At 41.4% G+C, this 25159-nt stretch overlaps 1 protein-coding gene across 2 annotated transcripts in view; it reads right to left on the reverse strand.

The window, feature by feature from the left end:
• The window catches only part of psd3l (pleckstrin and Sec7 domain containing 3, like), a 142017-nt gene that overhangs the window by 58422 nt on the left and 58436 nt on the right, over window positions 1–25159 (reverse strand). Inside the window, exons 6-10 of one of the 2 annotated variants that reach the window (XM_036529811.1) lie at window positions 18449–18640; window positions 14709–14789; window positions 12034–12146; window positions 10833–10891; window positions 4809–4898 (exon numbers count right to left, since the gene is read on the reverse strand). In XM_036529811.1, coding sequence (XP_036385704.1) covers window positions 4809–4898; window positions 10833–10891; window positions 12034–12146; window positions 14709–14789; window positions 18449–18640 — 535 coding nt within the window. Of the gene's footprint in view, window positions 1–4808; window positions 4900–10830; window positions 10892–12033; window positions 12147–14708; window positions 14790–18448; window positions 18641–25159 lie in introns of both variants that reach the window. The other variant, XM_036529812.1, reaches the window with a different exon arrangement.

The following is a 25159-nucleotide window of genomic DNA, read 5'->3' on the forward strand; positions in this document are numbered from 1 at the left end:
TTTTCTCTTCCAAACGGGCACAGACGTTGGGCACATATTGATACTCTGATCTGAAGTTAGGTCCTAGCCCCAGTGTGTTTAATGACTGTGCTATGGACAGATGTTATATGAAATACTGTGACATTTATGATGACAACCAGAATCTTTCTAGAAGCTTTCATTTTTTCAAGGAATGACATGCAACTGTATGAATAACACCTAAAAGTATGAGATCCACAGTATAGTCCAGACAGTGCCAGTATCAAGTGATGTAATTAAGTCCACGTATTAGTATTAATGTAATGTAATAGTATCCCAACCAATACAGAACCTCTCTTGATGTGAAAATCTACCTTTCAGATATTCAGAAATGTGCTACATCTATGAAACTGATGATGCGGTGGTTGACTGATGGGCGCACTGCATTTTTATTGCAACTGGGTGAGGAAAGAATGATATGCATGGCAAGTTTCAAAGCATTTTTATCGTTCAGGTGCAAAGTGGGAGCCAGAAATGTACCTGCGATAAAGTGCATTTAAAATGTAACATTTAGAGAGCTGAAAAGAAAAGGCTGCCTGAGCCCATGGTGTCTGGTGAGAGGAGGAGCCCTCTGTTGCATGAATCAGACGAGCTGAGGAGACTACAGATTACTCCACAGGAAATAAACAGGGATACAGATCCCTTCAGAAAAGAGCAACAGGAAGGAATTACAAGGGGGACATGGTGAGAGAAGAGGAGACTTGATAACCACATCCCGGGCATTCATCCAAACTGAACAAAGGGAGAACAACCACTAATATATGATGTAATAGCTGCTTCAAAGAACCCTTCACACAACAATACTGATAAAACACCAAAACACCAAAAATGTCTGACACTGCCATTGCTTGGATCATAGTGATGGTTGGTGTTGGGTCAGTGGTGATCTTGGACACAGGTATTCATCCATCTGCTTTGATCTACAACGGCAGTGTTTGAAATGAACCACAGCCCCTGATGGGGGCAGACAGTAGCGGACACGAACACGCAACACCAAAAGTTCAGGTTACTGCACTTTGGTACTGGCAGCACCGCTTGCGCTAGGATGCTTGTTCGCAGCATCAGGGCAGTGACAGACTGCTGGTGTCTTGTCACTGTGGATCAGTGGGCCACAATAAGGTACAGCCAGCGGCTCCCGGTCTTGCATTCATTAACTGCGTAAACGACGCCAGTGGGAGCGGGCTGCCAGCTGGCCTGGGAAACCAGATCCTCCATGCCAACAGGCCAGCGTACAAACAGGCTTAGGCCTGGGCACACACCACTTCTGCATTTGTTGTAAAAACATTCCAAGCTGAAGGTCGTCAAACTTCACCACTCCAATAGTAGACCCCTCTCATAACATTCCAAGTTATTCCACACTACCGCAGTCAATTAAGCCATGGTCCATGTTTAAGCGTTGGTACCTTTGCCTATCTTATTCGTTTACCTTTCATGATAAATCCAACAAACCAATATAACGTGAATAATCTCGGATTACAGTTAATGGTCGTGCCTGGAAAGTCCTCTTAAGACTTTAATTACGTTCTCTTTGTCCTTAATTAATTAATCTGTAAATCTACGCCACACTCCCAGAGAGAATGCCATTTCTCTGATGGGTCCACCTATCTGACCAACAGTCCACCATTGAAGGGCTGAGGATGGATAGTTTTACTCAGTGAGGATTTATCTTAATCCACTGAAGACCGACATGAAGTCCAATACACATGTATCTTGAAAGCTAGTAAATTAGCTGCAGACGTAACTGACACTCTCCCTTGATAAAGTGTGTTGTGAATATGCCCTGAATCAGGTCTCAAGCTCCAGTGGTCAAAGCAGGAAGGCACCTAGAGGAGGCAGGTAGACCTCACCTGTGGATACATTCAACAGCCTAATATCCAGGGTTGCTCTGGGACACTGCATCTCGTGTTCCTGTATCCGTTTTGTTGTTCGTCTGTTTTTTTTTTATGAGGCAGGATTTGAATCTGAGGCACGTAAAGGACTGTTGCTAAGCCTCGAGTTATGAAGAGGGGCTGTTTTTATTTTGGGCTGCTGGTTTTGGCAGTCGTGTGGAAATGTCGGGGAGGCAGGACGCTCTGATGTCGGACATGATGGAGCACCTGCACAATGACAGGTGCAACTGCAGGAGTGTGAAATCACCTTGAGCTCCGTCACCTTGACCACACCGCCAGAGTTCTCAGTTCTCAGAGTACTCATCTCATTCATGCTTTTAGTGAAACGCTGTTGAATATTAATTCTGTACTAATATTAGCAGTGATACATGGATGGGAAGAGCTATATACCTCATACCCAAAATTGTACAGATAAAGAAATAAACAATTATTGATAGAATAAATAAATAAAACACTGTCCTTTTCCTCATTACTATAGAAACCTTGTGCCATTTGTGAATGTGTGTTTCCAACATCATATTCTGAATCTTAAATATTAATGACTGAGAAATCTGTGAGTGTCAGATGTGTGAGACAGCACTGGCAGTCCATAATACCAGGAAGAGGATAAGAGCTGTTAATATCAGTAACTCTTCCAACACACTACCAAGAGGAGCATCAAAAGCTCTTCAACAGACTTAACTTTACTAAGGTCTAGCTTCACTGTTCTTGTCCTTAGTTTGGTAATATGCTTTCAATGCAAGCACATTTGTCACCAATTTCCAGGAGCTGCAGCAGCTGCCAACTGTGAAGTACTTAAAAGGACAAAGTCATCTATCATTATACTTTGAACATGACTCTGCATACTTCTCTGTGCAAAATGGCAGACAACAACTCGCCCAGAACCTCACATCCTGAGAGAACTTAACCTTGCACAACAAATTGTCCCCAGCGAGGCGTTCAGCCAGAAACAGACAAGAACTGGAGTGCTCATTATTTCTTCAAGTAAAATTCAGGCCTGCACATTAAGATCATACACCATAGATCATTCTTATATAATGAATCCTTTAAACATGATGGTGTAATTACCCTGCATTATAAATACATCAATATGTTAATCTGACAGGCGTTGCATTCAGGCAGCATGTCAATGAAATGCATTCAGGAAAACATGTCAAAGTGTAAAATGACAGCACCATCAAAAAAAAGAGGTTTTCATTAAATCCACAGGGTTATAATGAACCAGTCTGGCCAACTTGGTGGTTTTCCCTAGAGAAATCCCTAGAGAAGAGTTTATTCTTTACCGAATCATAAGGAAAAATCTCATGTCACTTATGCGTATATGCACATGGCATACTGGAATACTCATAAGTGAAGGGATCATACAGATAACAAGGCAAATTTCACAAACGCCAGCGCTTTACCACTATCATGATTTCAGCCTACAAAAAGTGACCTTTAGAGGGCAATCGGGCCGCTTGCTTCTCCCAGAAGCTGGCAATGCTGAGGTGAACGACCGTCTCACAGAGGCAGCCTAAAGAAACGAGCTGACAGTGAGCAGAACCAAGCGGGCACCGGCTATGGTAAATGCACTTCGCTTTGCTGGAGAGCGTCACTGCGCCCACCATTTGGTCATGCTGTATGCCAACCATCACTGGCGCCAGGAGCTCGTCACGGCGAGAATTTGTCACAGGCGCGAGGTGCGCTCATTTTATTAGACAGGAGGAGGGGATTGAGCGTTTCATTATTTCTGCGTGACGAGAAGGGTCCCGAGAGGCCGCTTCCTTTTTCTCAGGCTCTGAAGCTAACGCCCTGTGGGGAATCGCTTTCAATCCGCGGCGGAAGACTGACCCCACCTCCGGCTCCTGCGTGCCAGCACCGGACGTCCACGGATGGCCCCGAGCGGAGATGAGCGGAGATGAGCGGGGGGGGGAACCTTGCTTGCTGTTTGCCTTCCGTTGGCAGGAGGACGGCTGTTTTGCTGAAGAAGACGTGTGCGCACTGGCCCAGCATTATCACCTACCATTGCTCTTAATGAATAAACCGCTGACGTCCTAAAGCTTGGTGAAATTACTCTTAGCTTAAAGAAACAAGCTGTGCAACTGCTGTGAGCTGCTCTGCGAAAATCAGAAAAGCTATGCTACCAGGTTTAGGATTTCATATGCTGTGCACATGAAGTGTTGCTGAATGAATACTTTTTTCCATTACGTGCATAATCACTACACTGTACCCATCTGTGTGTTGAAATTGTTCCCACTACTTAAAATACCTGCAATTTCACTGATGAAACCGCTAGCGAGGCATGACATTACAAGAATACTAGGACAGTGGTATCAATAGCAAAACTAAGCCCTGGATTTACCTACATGAGTATATTAGGCTCACAACATTAATTCAAGCTCTACATCTTCATTAATGTGCATCGGGACTGCGTGCCACACCGCAAACGCACTGCCAAAATATGTGTGATGCTGTGTAACTGATACTACCAAGCTTTCATAGTCCCTAACCCCCACCTCCAGAGGACTCCCAAAAGACCTTTAGCCTTTTAGTCTCCAATGGCAAGATCCAGCTAATGCTAATTAATATGTGTCCTTCGTTTGTAAGTCATACAGAATATCGGGTGTACAAATATCAGGTTAATGTAAGCTGAATAGCGCAGATAAGTAAACTCGCGCAGCTTCAGGGATCAGATTGTCTTGTGGACACAGCGAACCGAAATAGCCTTTTGTGTTACCTTGTCCAATAGAGGTCTCTCCTTTCAAATGGCAAGCCGTGGACCACTGTATCCCCGTGTTATTTCTTTCCGCACCAACAGAGCCCTCCTTACTTTACATTTGTCTCATTCAGACGTGAACTTCAATAACCCAGAGAAGACAAGCTTTGGCCGATTAGCTTATGAAGTAAAGCACCGGTACCTACCTTCAGCAGCTCTCTGGGGAAATCTTGTCCTCCATTTAGGCCGTCTAGGTTATTGATGAATTCCTGGCAAGTCATCTTCTTCCCAATATTCTATGAGGAGTCAGAAGCATTTATTACCCAGTTAATGTGAAAGGACATCTATGAATCACACATCCAAGGCCTGGCTACACCCCATTGGCGTGATGGCACGTGTGCTGACGGACAGGTGGACGACCCCAACATCGACTTTAATTTTAATGCAGAGTGCTTGAGCGGAGTGAAGTTAGTGTGTTAGTACCTCCTTTTTAATGGCAACTTCTCCAGGTTCCTAAAATATGTGCTGATTTCTCATTCATGAATTCACTGCTGGATGCACATCAACATTAATGTTTCAGAATTGATTCTCACATAACAATTTGTAGCCTTTGTACTCAGGCCTAAATTGAATCATATACCAAACTCACGGCTAAGCAAAAAAAAAAAAAAAAAAAAAAAATTGCTCCGAAAATGTTATATATGCAACTTGGCTCCAGTATTGAGAGCCAATATATCTATGGGTTTTGGCAATGTAGCGGAGCAGCATAACAGGATCCAAATTGATCACGCCACAGTGCAGAGATGTGAAGAATCCCGGCAGAATACAAATGCAAGAGATCAACAAGAAACAGATTGATCCACTACTGTAATGTTTGATTATGGGAATATTTAACCGCTAATTAAATTGACAGATTGCGTCTGGCGATCGCTCCGTCATTATTATTGAAGCTCTTGTGGAGCGTATCCATACAGTAGACCATTTTTCTGCTCTGTTCAATAGTGCCCTCAGCACGTATATCATTCCATGCCAGCACTTTAAACCCATACCACCATCATTAAACACCTTCAGTGTGCGCATGAAATTCAGCATCATCCATCATCTTTAAAAAGAAAAAACACCATCTAACAGTTTTTAGCTGGATGGAAAACCCATGGACTTCACTCCATACTTCTTTGTCCAACAGATAACACACCCTAGGTTGAATGTTTTAATTCTTCCTGCAGTTCTCAGACAAAATTATTTTCAAACTCTGTGACTTTATGCAACTGTACATACAACATTATACAAGTGTGTGTAAGATCTCATGTGTTCATATGATAGTGTGTATTATAAGCATCAGTTATTAAAAACATTCATTTAAAATTACATTTAAAATGCATAAATAACATCTCCTTTCTCAAAACTGAAACTATTTACAGTTTGAAAGTAGAGACAATGGTAATAACATGAACAGATTTTTTAAAAAGTTGAATTTGTGAGTTTTCAGGTTATTTATGAGATTCCAGCTAGCTATTCCTGAACAATACCAGTGAAGAAGGGTCATTTTCAAGTTCTGGTCTCAGGTTTTCACTGGAAACTGAACATAACACCACTGGGAATCAATGGGAAACTGAGGAGACAGAAACACTGGTACTGAAGCTAAACAAATTTTTACATTAAAAATATGATGAACAGGTCAGTGATAATGAGGTAATTGGTAATCACCATGTGCATTGATATTCACACAATACTAATGTCAAATGGACATGAAGCACCTCTTGGGCTAGTGATCTTAAATTAAGGTAATTCTGTTAAAAGTGTTTCCATGACAGAAGTTTCAAAAAATTCATTTTTGAACATATGATGTTAAAAAATATTCTTAATAAAGCTATATGTTAAGAATAGGTTGTTTTATCCAACATGGTCTGTTGAAGTTTACAGTACACACTTCAAAAAGTCTGACGTGAGGGGTGAAAGAGGGATGTGGAGAGGGATGAAAAAAATCACCATTTAATGATGTCACGTATCATAATGTAATGTGCAACACATGACATCAGTTGAATTAGAAGAATAAAATGCAAAAGTTGTAAAATGCAAAAACACACCGGACAGATGAGGAACTTACTGAGCTGTGGCAAGAGCAGGGTGGCTAACTTAATGCACACACTTAGCAACCGCTACATACAACGGAAGCACGGCGAGTGGAAGGAAACAGCCAGGTAGCCTGATGGGAACGATTGTTGGCTTCGTGCATCCTGGAGTTACGACTGGTGCTTTATAACTCAAGAGGCCCGAATCAGCGACTGAGTGGCGGCATCCTGTGGCTCTGGTACTGTCGCCAAATCCAGAGGTGGCGGCACACGGTGCGATTCCTCGAGTTCGAGGCTTGTTCGGTCTATCAGCTCAGGCTGTCGTGGATTCTGTAAGGGCTCTCTCATACCATCTGTTCCGATTCACTCCCAGTTCTCTTGCTCAATATATGCACTATCCTTTAGTGGATCTGGCCACAGCACTAACTTATCATTTGAAGATAGCCTCTTGAGATTGATGTGATTAAATAATAAAACCTGAACACTAACCTCTAATAAAAACAATTACGAGCCTACAGTCACTGTCAAAATCCCTCTGCCATATAGCTAAGGGCCCTCTTGCTTGTAACCAAAGCAGGGCTGTAATTTACGTGAAGCAGAGGGGTCAAAATTCCTATTTAATCCCATTCTTTAAGTACACATTAATGCTTGACATTTTTTTTAGGTCTGTTCAAAATTGAAAACACGGTACTCGTGGCACAATTAAACACTTAGCACCCTCGATATTTCATTACGAATTCATTCTTGGCGAGACTGAAAAACTACATTGATTCACCTTTAAAGTACCAAAACCATCAACGAGCACTTTTAAATCCTATTCATAATGTCAGGGACAAAGGACGGAACAAATGGTTGCAGCAAAAACCAAAATCATGAGCAGACGGTGTTTGTTCCAATGACTTTACAGTTCCTGCCAACACCAGCCGAGTTAGTAGGTGGGCAGCTCTGACAAATGTTCAGACTGGCACGGGATTTCAAAATGCGACACAGGGCTGATTTTAATCTCCAGAACAATAAAAAAATAGACAAGAAAGACAGCATGTTGCTAACAACTCTGTTATAATACATGGTATACCAGATCAAGAGATTGGCTTCACAAAATCTAATTTTGTTCTGTTACTTAATTGTTTTGACAGTAAAGATAAATGCTGAATGTCATTTTTTATTTGTGCTGTGTGATATCTGGCTCAAATGGCGTGAGTCGTAAACGACCATTGCTGGGCGCGCTGCTACTCTAAGCTCATCCCCTATCTCGCAAGGATTGGAAAACGTTTATTGAATAAAGGATCGATGTGATTTAGAACTAATGTGGGTTTTTCCGATGAAAAGAAATGGACAAACAACAGTCTGGTTATATAGCCTGCTGGTAGAGGGCAAGCCCTGTGCACTGCTTACGCGGAGGAAAAACACTGGGCAAAGTGCGGGGCTATGGTTGCGTTTTTCACAGTCTATAGATGCTTACCAACGCTCAAGTGTCCTCAACACGAGTGAACACACTAAATCACTCCATGGTGGGGCCTTTACACACTTGAATGCACAAGCTAATTTTGGGCAAAACAACACAGGACATAGATGGGGCAATGTGAGAGTGCTAGGACAGCTTTTGACTTTGATTACTGGAAATGGATGCATACTGAGGTGGTTATTTTTCTGGGGTGGAAAGAGGGGAGGTTGAGTATTTTTAAAGGCGTTACGCTGTGAGCACATTCAGAGCTACCACTGACTGAGAACGTACTTTGGTACTTTGAGCTCATGAGCCTTTAACGCTAAAGTAAGATCTGTTTATAGTGCAACATCTAACATTACTACCATTGTCTTCCTTAAAATATTTAGATTTGTCTGACTAGATTAAATGCACTGCATGTAGCCTAACCAGTTACAATATTAGTTGTTGTGGAAACCAATTTAAATTTCCTTTCCTTAAGCAATTAACACCAGACTTGGCAGCGATGGTTCTGAATGTGCTTCAGGGCAGACACCTGCTTTTTGGCCCTGTTCATACCTGGCATTAACATGCGTCTTTGGTGATCCGACCACAAGTGGACAACTCACATCTGGCATTAGAATGCGTCTCCACATGCATCTCGAATGACCACTTGTGATCGGATCTCACTTCCCCCCAATGTATTTTCATCTTATTTTACATGACTGTGCCACGAATACAGCCTTGCTTCAGAAAAGATTAAGCACTGTCAGTAAATCCAAGGTGTACCTTCATCGAAAAGACAAGATACTAAGCTTTATCTACATACACAAATCTTTGCTGACCTGACAGTGTTTAATCACAAACTTTGACTTTGATTGCAATGATTAACTTTATTCGTATTTGAACTGTTTCCATTTCTTGCTGGACATTAAGACTCTCGTAATTTTGGGTTTTTGGGGTATTCTGTCACGTTTATAAATGTATATTTTGGTGTTAATCTAACGTCGGCTTGTGTGTAGACTAAAGTTGAATATGCGCGCATCCGCCGAGACGTGATTAATTGATTAGCCTACTTTAATACACCACGGGGCTATATTATCTATTACATACTATAGTATGTAATAGAAAACATTATAATACTACTATCTATTATATTATATTATTTGCCTATACAGATCAGCTACCTATCACCTGGTAGCGCGATTCTAAAAGTCCCGTAACAACACCCCCACTTTTTTATCCCTTTGGATCTAGACTGATCTCATACATGACCTCTCTGGAATCCAACTGACGGAAATCCGTCAAAGCAACGGAGAACTTTAATCCCTGTGAGTAGTCTTTCGATGTGGCCCAGGACACTTGTCATTGGATCACCCAAGACACATGTTAATGGCAGGTGTGAACAGGGCCTTTGAAATAAGGAAGTAACAGTGTTAAACAAATGGAGCCACATAAAAGAAGCCCAACTTACCACCTAGTGAGTAAAACAGGCACAAGCACGTGGTCCAGGGAGGGAAACAAAGAGATATCCAAAGGAAGCAAATAGGCAAAAGAGTGAGTTCATAGTATGTATGCATGCAGCTTACATGCAAGTGCATTCCAAAGAGAGACAGAGCATGCATTTCCCTCAGAACACACAAATCAAAGCAACAGCTAAATCATTTATAGAAGGGTCTTTGATCATGAAAGGCAGACGTCTACTCAAGGGACCCCACTTAAGGGTTTGCAGCATTGGAGTATCAATGGATGCACTGAATGCGGTCCCTCTGCTTTCAATTTTTCTCTGATAAAGTCAAAAATGTATTTTCTTCTATTCTGCAGCAGGGCTATCATCTATAGGGGGCAGCTAGATCCTTTCATCAAACGCTGTGCCCATGTCAAAGTATTCAGCTGTACTAAAACAAGTGGGAGCCCTGGGGGGGATGTTATTCATTTATTTTAACTGATCCTTCCATAAAGCCTTTGAAAAACAACTGAAGCAAATGAGAGCTACTGTATGGCAAAGAATTTCGTTGACATCGTTTATGAAGTCATGTTTAAGATGATCAGAATTAATCTTGGAGGTACTTGGAGGTGCATCCGGGTGATTAGAATAATTGTTGTCATTATCATAATCTTTATTATTTCACTTGAATGTTTGACTTGGAAAAAAGATGCTTCCAATCTAAAAGTAATCAAAATGCAGGAGAGTCATGGAGATAATCAACAAAGAAAAAACTTCTTGACTGTGGAAGTATCATACTGTAAAATAAAATTTTGAATGTAATAATAAATATGTGGTTTCTGGATTTACAAAAAGTAATGGCAAATAATTGTGCATTCACCATATAACTGTACTCTCTACAATATGTACAAAACATGTCAGTAGGTATGTAAATACACAGCATGCATCAGGTTGAAGCTTACTACACTGCTCATACAATCAATGTGTGAACATACTAGATGGCCACGCATATTTGCTATTCACACTAGTGTGCTAGTCTGTCATTTTGCACTTGGCCATTTTTAACCCTTTTTCATAGATAGCCGTTTTTCTCTTTCTTTCATTTTACTCCTTAGGAAGGAGGGCCACAAAAACAGCCCCACCTAGTGGCGGAGGACTTGAAAGCGCATGAAGAAAATGGGAGGAGAGATGTTTTTAAAACATTTTGCCATTTTTGAGCAATCACACAGAGCTGTGCATGTGCTTTTGGGTGGGGATCTGGAGGAGCAGCACATGGGAAAGTACTTACATGGCCGTGAAGGTCGGTGTTCAGCAGCATCAGAGCGCACGTAAGGCAATGAACTCCATCTACATAATGAGATTGATTTAAGGCATGAGGAGAAAATCAGCTAAGCAGGCCATCTTTAAAAAAAAACACTAACACTTGTCATAGTTTAATTTAGTTAAGGCCCATCTAATCAAGAGGCCACTTAAAGGTCACACGCTGTTGCTTCTAAAGAAAACAAAATGTTTTTACGCTGCAGTGAATGAACTGCATGGGTAAAGATTGCTTGCAAAATGGTATGTAAGGCTCATGTTTAATACTATTCAAAAGCATTCACATTCATATTGCGTGATAAGGGACCTCTACAGAGGCATCTGTATGTATACATTGATACAGACGTCTATCTCTGCACAGGGCCAAAGAGTAATATCACTTCCATGGCAACAGTCTTAGCAACGAGGAGACAGTTTTAGCTTTTACCAATTTGCTGGTCAGACAGACTTGTTGTTACTAAGACTGTTGCTATGGAGGAGACGGTAGTGAACTAAGGCAGCCTTTATCGCAGATCATTTAGGCAAATGTATCAGTTTTCATTTATCAAATGAATATACACTTCCATCCCTATGCATTTTTAAAGATTGTCCTATGATTGAGTTTTGAAATATTTTTTGGTGACAAGAACAAAATTACACTACCTAACCCTTTCCAAAAGCTGCTTGTCCCTATTACTGTTATTCTTTTTGCATGTAAACGTCATTTAAAGGACATGGTAATCAGCTGAAGACCATCCCTCTGCCGCATGTTGAGTAAATATCCCAGCAGTACTGTCTTGTGAAAAGGCCACAGAGTGGGTGCGAATATGAGGTGTGGAAGAAAAGCTGAATTGCCAAGTCAAGCTGTAACACCCTGACACCATCCTACACTACTATGAATCCCCCACAATGCAACAGGGGTAGAAAATAAAATCCACATGTCAGTGTGCTCCCCGACAATAACAAGCAAACATATAACAGATGCAGATCCTTTTAAGGATTCACACAAAATTAAACTTGTAGAAATGCACAGAAATGTTATGCATCTCATTTTTTTTTAATAAATCAACTCCTTGACTTTAAACCGTACATGGCATTTGGCTGTAATGGAGTGGGCAAAACACTAGCAAAGCTCCTTGCAGTAACAGTTCAGTGAGACAATGCAATGAGGGACACAGTAGTGAAATCAATACCTTGCGAAGAAATGGTGGTGGGGTTACACTGATAGTACCTATTGGAGAAGTGGATCAAAACCCGCTCTCTCTCCTGGGTTTCGCCCATTAGTGCAAAAGCTTTTAAGAAGGATCTGGAGGAAAAGAGAAAGGGGGAAAAAAAACATGAGGATAAATATTTATGGAAAATTTGAGGTCACACCTACTGTCAAAGAGAGCAAACTGTTCAAAAATGAATAAATGCAAAGGGATACCTATCGCAGTGACATCAAACAGTCAATGATGTGCAACGGCATGTAAAAATGCCGTTTCCAAGTTGCCATTCCATGGAAGAGCTTTTAAGAGAGAACAGAAAATGTAGCTCGCGGACTGCATCCAGCGCTTGCCTCTTTGCATCTCCCAGCTGCAGAGGAAAGTCACTGCTCTTGTCAACGGGCTCCTGCTCGTCAACACGGCCAATCAACAGGCCAGAGAATTCACGTTAAAGCAAGGGAACAGATTGGACTGTTTTAACAAGATGACAACAGAAATACTGATGCCATGTTTTGTTCAGTCAGAATACATATTTGAATTTTTTTTAACATGTCTGTGTTGTTCAGTTGCTTCCAGATAATTTGTGCCTAAAACTCCCACACAGCTTCTCTCTCTCTTGCTCTCTCTCACTCACTCACTCCCCCCCCCTCTCTCTCTCTCTCTCTCGCTCTCTCTCACTCACTCACTCACTCACTCCCAGGGTTCCAGTTTCTTCCAACAACCTCATGGAGAACCACAACAGAATATACACATGAAAGAACCGTGCACTAGTAGCTTCTGGAAGAACAATAATCCCCCAGAAGAGCACCATATGTCTTGTTCTCATTGGCCACATTCAGGTGTATGTGGAGCGTACTGTCTGACCTTGGGCTGTTCAGGATGGTGTTTCAAACTTTTGTTAAACTCCTGTGGGTAAACCTACTATTGCATTGTGGGTAAACCTACCAGCATTGTCAGAGGTAAACTTCCCATCACCTGACCTGCAAATACATGCTAGTAATGAAGCACACAGAGCAATGCTTGAAATGCAGATTTTATTTGTGCATCATTCCCATTTACGGCTGTCCATGTGGAACAAAAACATTGGAATTAATGATCAAAGGTGTTTAATTTACTATGCTAGTGTCTATAGCAGTTTCAATATCATCCTCCTGAGCCAAACAAGAAATTCAAAACAGTGAAATTAATCACACAAATCACTGTTCACTTCTGATCTTCTAATTTTTCCTGTGGTCATGTCTCTGACGCCTGAACGCCCTGCTGGGCTGTGGCAGAGCAGCTTCTTCTAAAGATATCCATCTTCAGTGTGTGAACAGAGAAACTGCTGCTCCTTTACTAATCAACCTATGTAGAGGTCCACAGCACTCAACAGATCAGGCATGTCTGTTGTCTGAGAAATATTCAAATGCCACACTCACCCGGGGCACCGCATTGTGGGATAAACACCTAATTTATGTGAATCACCAAATTATGCAAATTTTGAGAGAAGAAGCAACATAAAAGAATCCGAGCAACATTATGTACAAGAGCTCTACATTACTGACATAATATAAAAATTACCGACATAATGTGGCAGAAATCCACATTACCAACATAATGTGCAGCAATCTTAAATTGACAGCATAATTTCAAAGAAGACTGTATTACCCCCAAAGTGTAGAAGAGCCCTATAATATACACAATTGTAACATGTGTAAGTCACCCTGGATAAGAGCATCTGCTAAATGCTAATAATGTAATGTGACGTCACTCAGGAAGACACTGCCAACACAATACAGGCTCCTCAGAACCAACATGATGTGGTATATTGCATAACCCCCTGTAAGCTTGCCCTAATTCAACACTATGACGGTTCTGACAAACTGTCAACATGAGTGAATGGACAACAACAACTTCACAGGTATGTTAAACAACAACTTCTTAAAAGACTAACATCATCAAAAAACATTTTATGGTGCTTTCCCCCCAACCTCTGAGTATCAGCTCCATAACTTAAATGGAAAACAGCATAAACAGAAGTAACAGTAGCAGTTGCAGGGGCAGTATTCCTGGTAACAGTAGGGGTATCAGTGATGCGAGCTCCCTATCCTACTCCCAAGTACAGCGAAGTGGTAGCAGCCTGTTAAATGTCCTAGTCATCGCGACTCCGCAGTGAAGGGCACTGTGCTGGCTGGTGAATGAGCGTGCGTGAGACAGAGAACAGGAACATCTGAGGGCCCTGTAAGGTGCTTCTGGATGTGAGGCCTGAGTCAGCCAAGGGCCGCCCACACGTCATCTCTTAACAGCAGGGCCACGGCTCCACCAGCCCGCCCACCCCCACTCCCCGCGTCTCAGAGGCAGAGCCTGAGCCGCAGCTTTCAGAGCTCAGGGGAGAGCGCTCGACAAACGCAATGTATATATCCTCTTTAAAGTTCGCACACCTTAGGCTTCGCGTTTGCTTTTTTTAATAGGAAGGTAAAGAACTCTGGAACCATTCGTTTCATACGTGGTTCTTTGTTTCAGCAATTTTCCCAACGCTGGCCTTGTCAAGATGTATTGGTAACAACACTGTCTGAAGACCTTTTACAAGTTATACTGGAAAACAGTGATACTGCAAGGAGCAGAAAAGTTATACAAGTAATATTTGGCTGGCTAAATCTGTAGCATAAGAGGAAAAACTTTACCTGAGAGATTGGTCCAATGTCATCCCTGTAAATTCAAAAAAGGTGAGGTACTCTTCGGCAACCATCTTGCTGAACTCGTTGCTGTGGGCAAAAAAAAAAAAAAATAACCCCACTTAGATTCAGCTAAAGGTCTCAAAACCACCAGCCAAGATGTCATGGAACAGAGTGATTACCACCACATAAACACCACTCTCTCTCAAAGAGTTAAACGGAAAACCTACACATATTTCTTCGGAGGCCAGGGGTCAGTGGGGGTTTTATTTGTGTGTGTTCAGCCCCTGTGTGCTTTGCACACACTAGATATTACACTCATGCATAATGTAGCGGGCCGTGACTTCTACATGGCTTTTCATTCATTGCAGGTCCGAGGGAGAGAAACAGAGAGAGAGAGAGAGAGAGAGAGAGAGAGATAGAGAGAGAAAAGCTCCGTTTATATAAACACCCACACATATACTCACACAACTCCCCATTCCAAATCAACAAATGATACACAGAAGGATGGAGGATGGTAGATTGCTGTGCGGCTTTCCACCATAGAACCGCATCTCATCAGGAGCCTGGGCTTTCATAACTGCCTGTGTCAAACGCTGATAAGGGAAGTGATAAAGGAAACACTGATAAAGGAAGGGAAGGGAAGGGTGGACACAATGACTGGCACGTGTTTCGTCTTCGTTTCAGAGAAAAGTGGCGCTTGTCTGAGAACGACTGATATTACAGCGATAACAAAAAAAAAAAAATGGGTGGAACTACATAACTGCCTGCTCCGCAGTTCTGAAGTCAACTGCAACTGTCTAACATTCTCCTTGATAACAGATGGAGATGCTATTCTTTTACAGATATCACTGCTAACAGATTCATAACCCAGTACACACAGCCTGAGTCAGCTGCCATACATACCTCCACTACCACTAAAATGACTGTTAATATAGATTTGTGTTACATCAACCTATTTTCGGCACGCTCGAATGCCTCACAGCCTATTCGGCCCATTATCTACATGCAAGGAGGTCAGACGCCTTTATCTAATGTGCAGTGAAGTATAGTATAGTTCCAGCTAGAGGAAGGTACCCTTGTTATTATGCCAAATGCTTTAAATGACGTACAGTACAAGTCTTGCTTCTGGATCTTACTGGTCCATTACAAATACAAAGATGCAGATCTATTCTGAAGGTCCTCCAATGATCTGTTAAAGGCAGGTATCAGTTTCTTAGCAACGAGTCAATGTAATAACTTGGCCAAGAAAGGGAAAAAAATAATAAGGCTAGAAAAAAAAAAGATACAAGAAAAATGTATGAAGTACCTGTCCCTGTTATATAAATCCATTGGTCCTTTTTGCATGGAAGTGACTAAATAAAACGGTGTCTCAATGTTTTGATTGAGTAATTGATGTTCCCTGGTATGTAATGCTTTTAAATGCCTGTGACACTTCATGCTGTGGATGTTCCGCCGGTTTAAATACGATGGTGAGCTAATCAGTTCAATGAAAAGAGTGCTGTGAAATGAAATAAAATGGGACACTATTCCTGGTTTAAGTGCAGACCATTTCAATCTTCTGTAGGAAAAAAAAAAAACTAAATATACATTTCAGAACATGTACTCTGCAAAGTCTCATGTTCTGTAACATCTGTCCCAACATATGATGGAAAACAGGATGATCTACCTTAACTAAAATCAGGCCGCGCCCCTTTTGTTCAGTTGTGAAACACTGATTTACTGCATTGGACAAGATGGTACATTACTACAAAACAATAAAACAGGGAAACAAGTCAAATCACCCTTTAATGTTTTGTTGCTTAGAAGATCCACATTCTACTTCTATTGTCACGTTATTTCTTATGTCTGTGCAAGAGAATTGAGTCATTGAGTGTGACAACAAAAACAATGAGAAAGGTTGATCTTGAATGATTTTTCACATCGAACAGAATTGCTACTGCTCTATTTTCGGTCAGATTGCTGGCTCCCGAATTTGATTCCTCCACCTTTGTTCCACACTCTCAAATTGATGAGGTCAGTGGCGAGCCCCGTAATACTACAGAACTGAATGCCTTCAGCAGAGACGAGTCTTATACCGCGAACATCAGAGTTAATTAAATTACCTCATGGCGATGTCTTTCTAGTGCCTGTCAGAGCGTAATGATCAAAACGAGGGTAACAAGGTGCACTCCAGGAGGGGACTGAACGGCGAAACGATTTTTTTCCCCAATGGCTTCTGCCTGGCCTCAGCATGGCCCTACAGTGCATGTACATGTCTTTTTGCTTTGTTTTCTCCGCTCTCGCCGAGACAGCCAAACACAGAATAGAACTGGGATGCAGTCAAGCTAGGGGAGCGGCCTCTGTAAGACAGACCCCATGTAAAAACTCTGCTGTCGTGCTCCACACGGAACAGACACAAAGCAGAACCAGGGAAGGTCCACTTTGGTGTACTTTGTCATTTTCGGTGGAGGCTGTAGGTGTGCCATCGGCTTTGTTGCAGGGAGGAGGGGGGCGGGTGACAGACACAATATTACAGGAGTGCTTCTTATTTCCCCAGAGTGTACGCGTTCGGTCAAATACAAAGGGTTTGGGGCAGGCGCTGGGCAGAGTGGTGCTGGGGCTGGGCTCCTGTGGAGGGGAGCTGACCTGTAGCATTAGGAGATTGGCTGCTTTGCTAGAAACCAAGCTGTCATCCACTGTGACAGGGCAAAAAAGGTGACAACCAAAAGTGCAATGCCTAAATGTGCAAGGTCATGGAACACCCCTTTCCAGCCAGGCAGGGTCTTTTCAGCTGGTCCCTTTCCTGCTCTAATTGAAAAGGGGCTTTTAGTGTTAAGTGCCCACCCAGTGCCAAGGCTGCGTCACTCTGGTATACCCCAGAAGGATTTTTTTTTTCAAAGGAATTACTCACTTCCTATGTTATGCATTACCAAAGTGAACACCTATCTTTAAATTTAAAGTTTAAATGAAAAAGTGACTGGTGGAAAGTGACTGCTTTTCATATCAATTCTGTCTATTCACATGTATAAAGTTTATTTTGCGCTGTTACAGTGCATGGAGGAACCCTGTCAGTTTAAAAATAATTCCACTGCAAAGTAGGCGTGGGTGATGCTTTATGAATATGTGCACTTATAAGTCATATCTTTCACCCCTATTTCTCAGACACGGCAGCCGTCTTTTTTTTCTCTTTCAGAACTTGCATTGGTTCGGCATTGTTCTTCCAGGTGTTTATTTGCCTATTTGCCTTTTCTTTCTGCGAGCAATAGAGGAAAGCTGTATTACTCATCCAAACACGTGGGATTCAAGCCCACGACTTTCCCGAAGTCTGTCAGGACCTATCTACGCAGCCTGGTCATCCAACATGAAACATCCAGAAAACATGTCTTCATTTTTTCTACACTGAAAAAAATGAAAAGGATTGTGCTAGTTGGAAAAAAATGACTTCAATCATTTTATTTGTCTTTGGTACCGCTACTTTTAAAAGGTAACCAATTGAACTGACTCCTTAGTTTTTATAATATATGCACATGAATAATATAAGTGTATTAATGCATCTACCTATACATGTGTACAAACACACACACACACACACACATATATGTGTGTTTATACATGTGCGCGTACACACACACACACATACATATATATGCATGTACAGATGTATGTTTTCTTGTGATGTAGTGTACTGCATGCTGTTTCAGCACACCATCTTTAACAGCAGGGGGAGAAACCGTGTTTGGTTCAGTGTGGGGTTTTTGTTTCCTTACTTTTTGCCCAGGTGCTTGGCCACATCCGAGCGACGGAAGCCCTCCAGGTGGAAGAGGCGGCGCGCCAGGCGGCGGGCGGCCTCCTGGTCGCTCTTGCTGCCGTTGTGGAGCGTGTCGGTGCTGTCCTTCAGCCTCTCTGTGCTGCCCATGTCCGAGTCCCAGTCCGACAGCACGTCCTTCAGCCCTGCATCACTGCGGAGGGGGGGGCAGACAGGGAGGCGCAAGGGGTGTGTTAACACAGCACTGCCCCGGGTGAGCGAGTGTTTCACAGTTACCCCCCCCCCCAACCACACCACCCATTTTTCAAACACATATCAGCTCAATAAAAACATATTCATTTGTTCTCATTTAAGTTGTTCCTGAGGTAATTTGTAAGTGATCCAAGTGACCTTTGAGGATCAAGTGTCACTGCATTGTCAGAGCTTGGATGCCAACTCTACGCTGCGTCCAAGTATAAAGGTTGGCAGACTGACAGTACGGAGCGGCAGCATGGTTTTATGGTTAAATGACAGAGCATTAGCCTCAAACATCTAACCACACAGCCGTAGCCCTTTACTTAATGTCAAGTTTTTTTTCTGAATGAGAGGGGTGAGAAAAGGGACAGTCGGGTGGGGCAGTGTTTGGGGGGTGGGGCTCGTAGCTGGACGGCCGCCTTCAAGGTGTCACACTACCATTGAACCGGAGCAAGGCACATAACCTAAACTGCCTCAATACACTTCCAGCTGGAAAACATATTAAGGATAACATACACAAGACGCCGTCAACCAAGCACATACATTCATTGTTTAGGGTGATTTACAAAATGAGGGCAATTTACAACCCTGTGAGAACGCATCTTGAATTTCGCAGGGTTGAGGACACCCGATGAAATCGCTTGAAAACTGCCACTCACAGTCGACCCTTAAGGCATGTCTATGTTCTATCCATCCAAGGGTATCTCGATCAGCGATTCAAGTTCTGCCTGTGCTTTCAAGCCATAAGAGGTGAAAATGGTGGCATGAATAAAGAGGTGAGGCAGGACATTGATGGGCTGGTAATGCTCAATTTACTCTTATTTCATAGCTGTTTGTGTGCTAGATTTTCTCTTCTTACAGACACACAAACACACACACACACACACACACACACACACACAAAGAAATATATTTTTGTTGCAACGGATTGTTTGAGGGTAGTCTGAAAGGAACATTTTGCCTTGAAACATGTGTCCCACTGCACAGAACTGTTTTGAACCTTTTAAAAGAATCTTTTACAAAGGAATACAGCATGTCAAACACAGCACTGAAACCAATCTTTTAAATGCTGCTCTTCTGTATATTTTACCGTTTGAAAAGGCAAGCACTTGACCGACGTCAGCAACACAAGCGGCTGTTTACTACTTTTATAATTTTTTCCCCCCACTGTTTGGTTCAACTACATACAACTGCCTGCCATTTGCCTAAAGCTGTTCAACAGCTGCACGTGGAGAGAACGTAAACCCTTTGGGTTTGACAGCCTGACTAAGAGGCAATTAAAACAGCTTTCACCCCTTCCACTCCACAACCAAAGCAAAGCCAGAGCACATACTCTACACACTGTGAACAGGACACTGCCATTAAAGTGGGCACCAGGTGAAAGGACACAGTGGGACACACCCCTGGTTCTTTAAAAAAATAATGATAATAAAATCAATGCATAGAAACAATCTTAAAAAAGATACTGGAAAACACAAAAGAAAAAACATTTTAGCAATCAAATTTTTTTCACTACCTCATTTATGGCCTTCAGAGGATGTGGCACCGACAGTAATTCTCAGTGAATTTTTGGACTTTTCAGTTGGCGTGCTTTTGGGCCTTGGTTGATTAAGTACCTCAAATCAAGCATGGAACACCTCTTAACATCTTAGCCAATTTTTCAAATGGTTTCTCTCTTCTGTTTTCTCCCCAATTTGCAAGTGGCTGGACTCAATCTTACGTACATCAATGTCCATCACGAAACTTGGTGGGGGGGGAATGCAACCAGCCGTGTTGTGTTATATAGCAGGGTACATGCAGGCCAGACTCTGAGGAGATGTTAGACTGTGAATCCTGCCTCATTCGACTTAGGCAAATGCTTGTGCAGAGGGCAGACCAAACTACACAATAACAACTGGTTAGAGTAACCAATAGCTTTTTTTCCCCTCTATGGGTCATGCGATATAAGACCAAAGAAGAGCAATTATCCCAAGGAGGAGCGTCTGAGCACATCCCAATCCATTTCTGGCCTCTGCTTTGGCACACATGCATAATGATGAGGAATTAAAATGATTTACGTGCACAGTGAAAATCTCTCTCATGACACGGTCTCATATTTCAGAGGCACACGCTCTTAAACAAAAATGGTATAAACAAAGCAATGCAAACATAAAAACAAGCATAAGAATGTCTGCAAATGTGCTTAAAATAAGTTGACAAACAGCACAAAAATGAGACCTTCATTAGCCACTAGCATCATGTCGCAGCTTAATCTGCAGCTAATTAGACCTGTAACATATCAAATCCTTTGCCTTCTTCATATTGTATGAACAGGCCTTTACCTCCTACCTGTTACCCAAATGCTATTCTGTCACAAAATGAGAAACACTGTAACACAACATTCACGTCTGCTTTAATTATCGGCAGTAAAAAATGTGCTTTTCTTTTCGAACATATAGTAAAATTATACAAAAAAGCAGAGCAGTAGGCTTTGTGAATGAAAATTACATTACTGAGTCATTGTTAGCACAGCAGTTCAAACTGCTAAGGCCTTTAACAAACGCCATTCTGCTGTCACTAAATAGCATTAGCGACTAACAATGTTCAAATTTAAAAAGTGTTGCTGACAAGGGCAATGCAGAACACATTTTCTCTATCCAAAAGTCTGACATCTGTTGTTAACTTTGAAGTTCGACAGCATTTGGCCACAGAGGCAGATAAACCCCTAAGATTACACTATAGTGCCACCTGTTGATTATCACTGAAAATAACAGTTCAGTAACTGAATTGACATTCCATTTGTTTGCAGTTACTGTTATACTCTGCTGCTTGTGAGCTGGTTAGATATTTTTCACAGACCTGGTTTAATATGTAAATGCTGGAAAATGTGTTCACTCTTAAGAAGCAAAAATATTCTGATCCTGAAATCAACAAAAATATCACATGGCCAATACCTACACATGGATAAGATTGTCTGCTTCACAAAACCGAACCATGTGCTCTGAATCCCAGGCTACCAGGTGGCTGGGTTTTGTGAAACCATAACACATGTATCCATGAAGTAAACTTAGTCAAAAAAAGACTACTGCAACAAACACATAATTCAATCAAAACTTCAACCAAACATACTCTCTGTTCCACTCTACACACAATAGGATTAGGACCGCCAAACCTGAACTCAGTACAAACCAAAGGGGAGACTGGACAGGCTCTGGCTAAATTATACTAGAGAAAGACCCCATTTAGGCAGTTGTGCACCACCACGAGAACTATGCAATTTAATCTATGTATTCTCTGCTTCATTGTGGAATTAGAAGAAGCTAGGAAACATGGGGAGAAGTGGGAAAGGTAAGGCTTACACACATACACACACACACACACACACACACACAAGAAAAACAAATTTTATTGCTTGGGTACATCAGAAACCATGCACATGTTCCACATCTGTTCGCATAGCAGAAAACGCATCCACTTTTTCCAAGAGGACCATTTCAGCAATATTTTCACTGATGAATCATCATTAATAAAATGAAACTGTAATGAATAGTTATTTTGTCCACAGGTGTATTTGTCAGGATCATACATATGGCATACCCTGAGACCAATGATAAAATGTACATCTAGCACTAATTATTCTGAATATAGGTTTGTGTCATGGTCTGTAATTAACAATATGTTTTTTAAAAATACTTACAAATTATGTTATCTTTTCTGGAAGTATGGGACCGTTTTTAGAGTATGACATGTTTTGTAACCTTTATAAGTATGAAAATGTCTGAGAAAAAACAAAACCACTACCACACCATGTTGTCGTGACTCATCATATCATGCAAGACACTTGGCTATGCCCATTTGTATTGATGCACACTCATGCGTATTGACCCGGGTAATGCTGCCATGCGAAAATCTATTTTGCTTCTGCGAGCCGCATGACTCACACCATGGAAATGCTCTACACCATTTGAAACTCACCCATCTCGCAGAAGTCATACAGCAAAGTCATCTCAAACAACATAAGATATTTCTGCTTGAAAATGTTGTTGTGTTTTGCCTGCATAGCTTGCATAATGGGACCATAATGAGAGCAGAAACCAGAAAGAAATCTATATTTGTCTATTCTCCTGTGACAAACTGATCAATCTCAATTTGATGCACCTGTTCTTGCATTGCTGGATCAGGGAAGTCTTGCTGCCTGTGGTGCCAACACTGTCTGTGGTGAGCAGCCATTATATCAAAGTCAAGCTTTAACGTAGTTTGTTCATTTTTCAATCATCTTTCACACTAATTCATTAAGACAAATAAAATATTATTTATTAGCGGAGAGTGTAACTAAGTGTCAGCTATGTGTTAGCAGTATGCCACTGTAGATGGTAGTTATCCATCTATGATCCAGTAATGTGTAATACCTCATCCATGAAACAAGTGTAAGGCAACACAGCTCCGAGCTACTTATTTAGATAACTAGCTATGCCACCTGAAGCACAATGCAGGGGAGGGTTTTTTCAAACACAAGACAGATTCCTCTAATTACAATAAGCATTTACAACTAACTCTAGTTACAGTTAGTTACACTGAATATTGACAAACCCTTGCAATTGGGGTTGGAAAATCCTGGACAATTCTGGTCAATTTTCCAAGATGGGAAAATTGACCAATTAATGGGACTTGAGAACTAGCAGGAATTAATGGAAGTTTTCAAGAATTTGTAGGGATTCAAAGACTTTTACACACTGACTGTGTATTCCCTCTGAGCCTTTTATTCTCTTTTCCATAAGGACAAATAAAAGCAGTTTTAACCTAGAAAAAAATGCTTTTTCTAGGTTTTTGCTTTGAATTATAATGAAGTCAAATTGAACTTTCTAATATTGCTTGAACACTTCCTTAACATTTTCACTTGTTTTGTATCATTTTACCTCTTTGACCTTTTTATGAGGTATAGCCTTATGTAAATTGAACATCTAAATGAAAATGTCTGAAATGTATGAATTAATATTCATTCATTCATTGGCCACATAGTCCCAAAAATGTAGCCAGTTAGTCAAAAGATTTCTCATGTACTTACAATTTTAAAAGTAATATAAATTATTTTTGAAAATGAAATGCAGTTTAAGCCTATTTGGAGGGGCGAAACAACAGCATAGCATGCTGATAGCTAGCAAGCTTTCACAGGAACATTAACATTCACAGCTAGCTAGCATGCATACATTAGCCTACATAACAACCCTGTTTGTTTGCCCTATCCCTACACTGAGATGTTTAATCACAGCAATACTGCTTGTAAAAAACTGTAACTTTACTGTATGTCAACGTCATCAGAGCCCTGGTCTTGCAACATGCATGGCTTCCTCCTTTGCAACAATGCAATTTATCACTAGATCTAGAGAAAAAGCACTGTAAGACAGGCAAACTGCAGTGAAACAGCATTTCTAGTATTATTTCTGAGCATAGCATGTGTACTCTTATATGTTTGCCTCATGAAGTAATTCTGACACCAACAAAAGTCCCTGGGAGTGTCTCTCCCTCTTGAATGAAAACTATGCCACTAATGAGGGTCAAACCACTGCTCCATTTTATAAAAATGTCCTGCAAACTCTGTAGCAACTCCACCATGAGCCTCCGCTCTGGGCTACATGACAGCCCACAACTACTACAGGCCAGCCAAACTATAAGGTAAGCCATGAGCACTGCCCAAAGTTTTCTGTATGATCCTACAATGACATGAAAACGTTGAGACAATCCCACTCGTATTCCAAAAAAAAACAAAAAAACAATTGCATTATGACCACAATGGACAACATGTCATCACAATACAATTGATTCTAGATACCAAAGTAGTACTGTTCCCTAAAGTGTCTGTCTTTTCTGGTGACAGAGGAAGTACATGAAAGATTCTGCAACTCCAAGGCCCCACAGTCCACAACACCCAGTGCTGCAACAATGAGGTAGTTTCATTCACTGCATATAGGTATACCTAGATAAACAAACAGCAGTCTTGTGTCCTGCAATTTAAAAGGAATATTTACACTATTTTGTGAAGGTGTGCATGCTCATACACAAACACCACACACACACACACACACGTCTGACAAGAGCTCAATGCCTGAATTATAGATTTCTACTTGTATGTGAGAGGCATCGGAATGAAGCAGTCTACGATAACCATGAGAGGCTCAAGATATTAGTAAAAGAGGTGTACAACAATACAAATTCAGGACACACACACAAGATCACTGACTAATGATCTGCAATGTGACCACTGAGTGTGTCCAGAAACAGGCAACCTAACTGCTGTCATCTTTTACTTTTGCTTTAACTGAGTAGATCGTTGTGATTCTTACCAATGCAGAGACATGTGTTGACATCCAACTATATCAACCCCTTTAATTATAACCACTGCTGTATGTAATAAGGACTGAAGACTAACTGCACGTTTGCAGGTTAGTTCTGTTATTTAGAATTGGCTTGAGATGTGATGGTTTTGAAAAACGTTCAATTA

This window comes from Megalops cyprinoides, chromosome 5, assembly GCF_013368585.1.
Source record: "Megalops cyprinoides isolate fMegCyp1 chromosome 5, fMegCyp1.pri, whole genome shotgun sequence".
Taxonomy (NCBI): Eukaryota; Metazoa; Chordata; class Actinopteri; order Elopiformes; family Megalopidae; genus Megalops; species Megalops cyprinoides.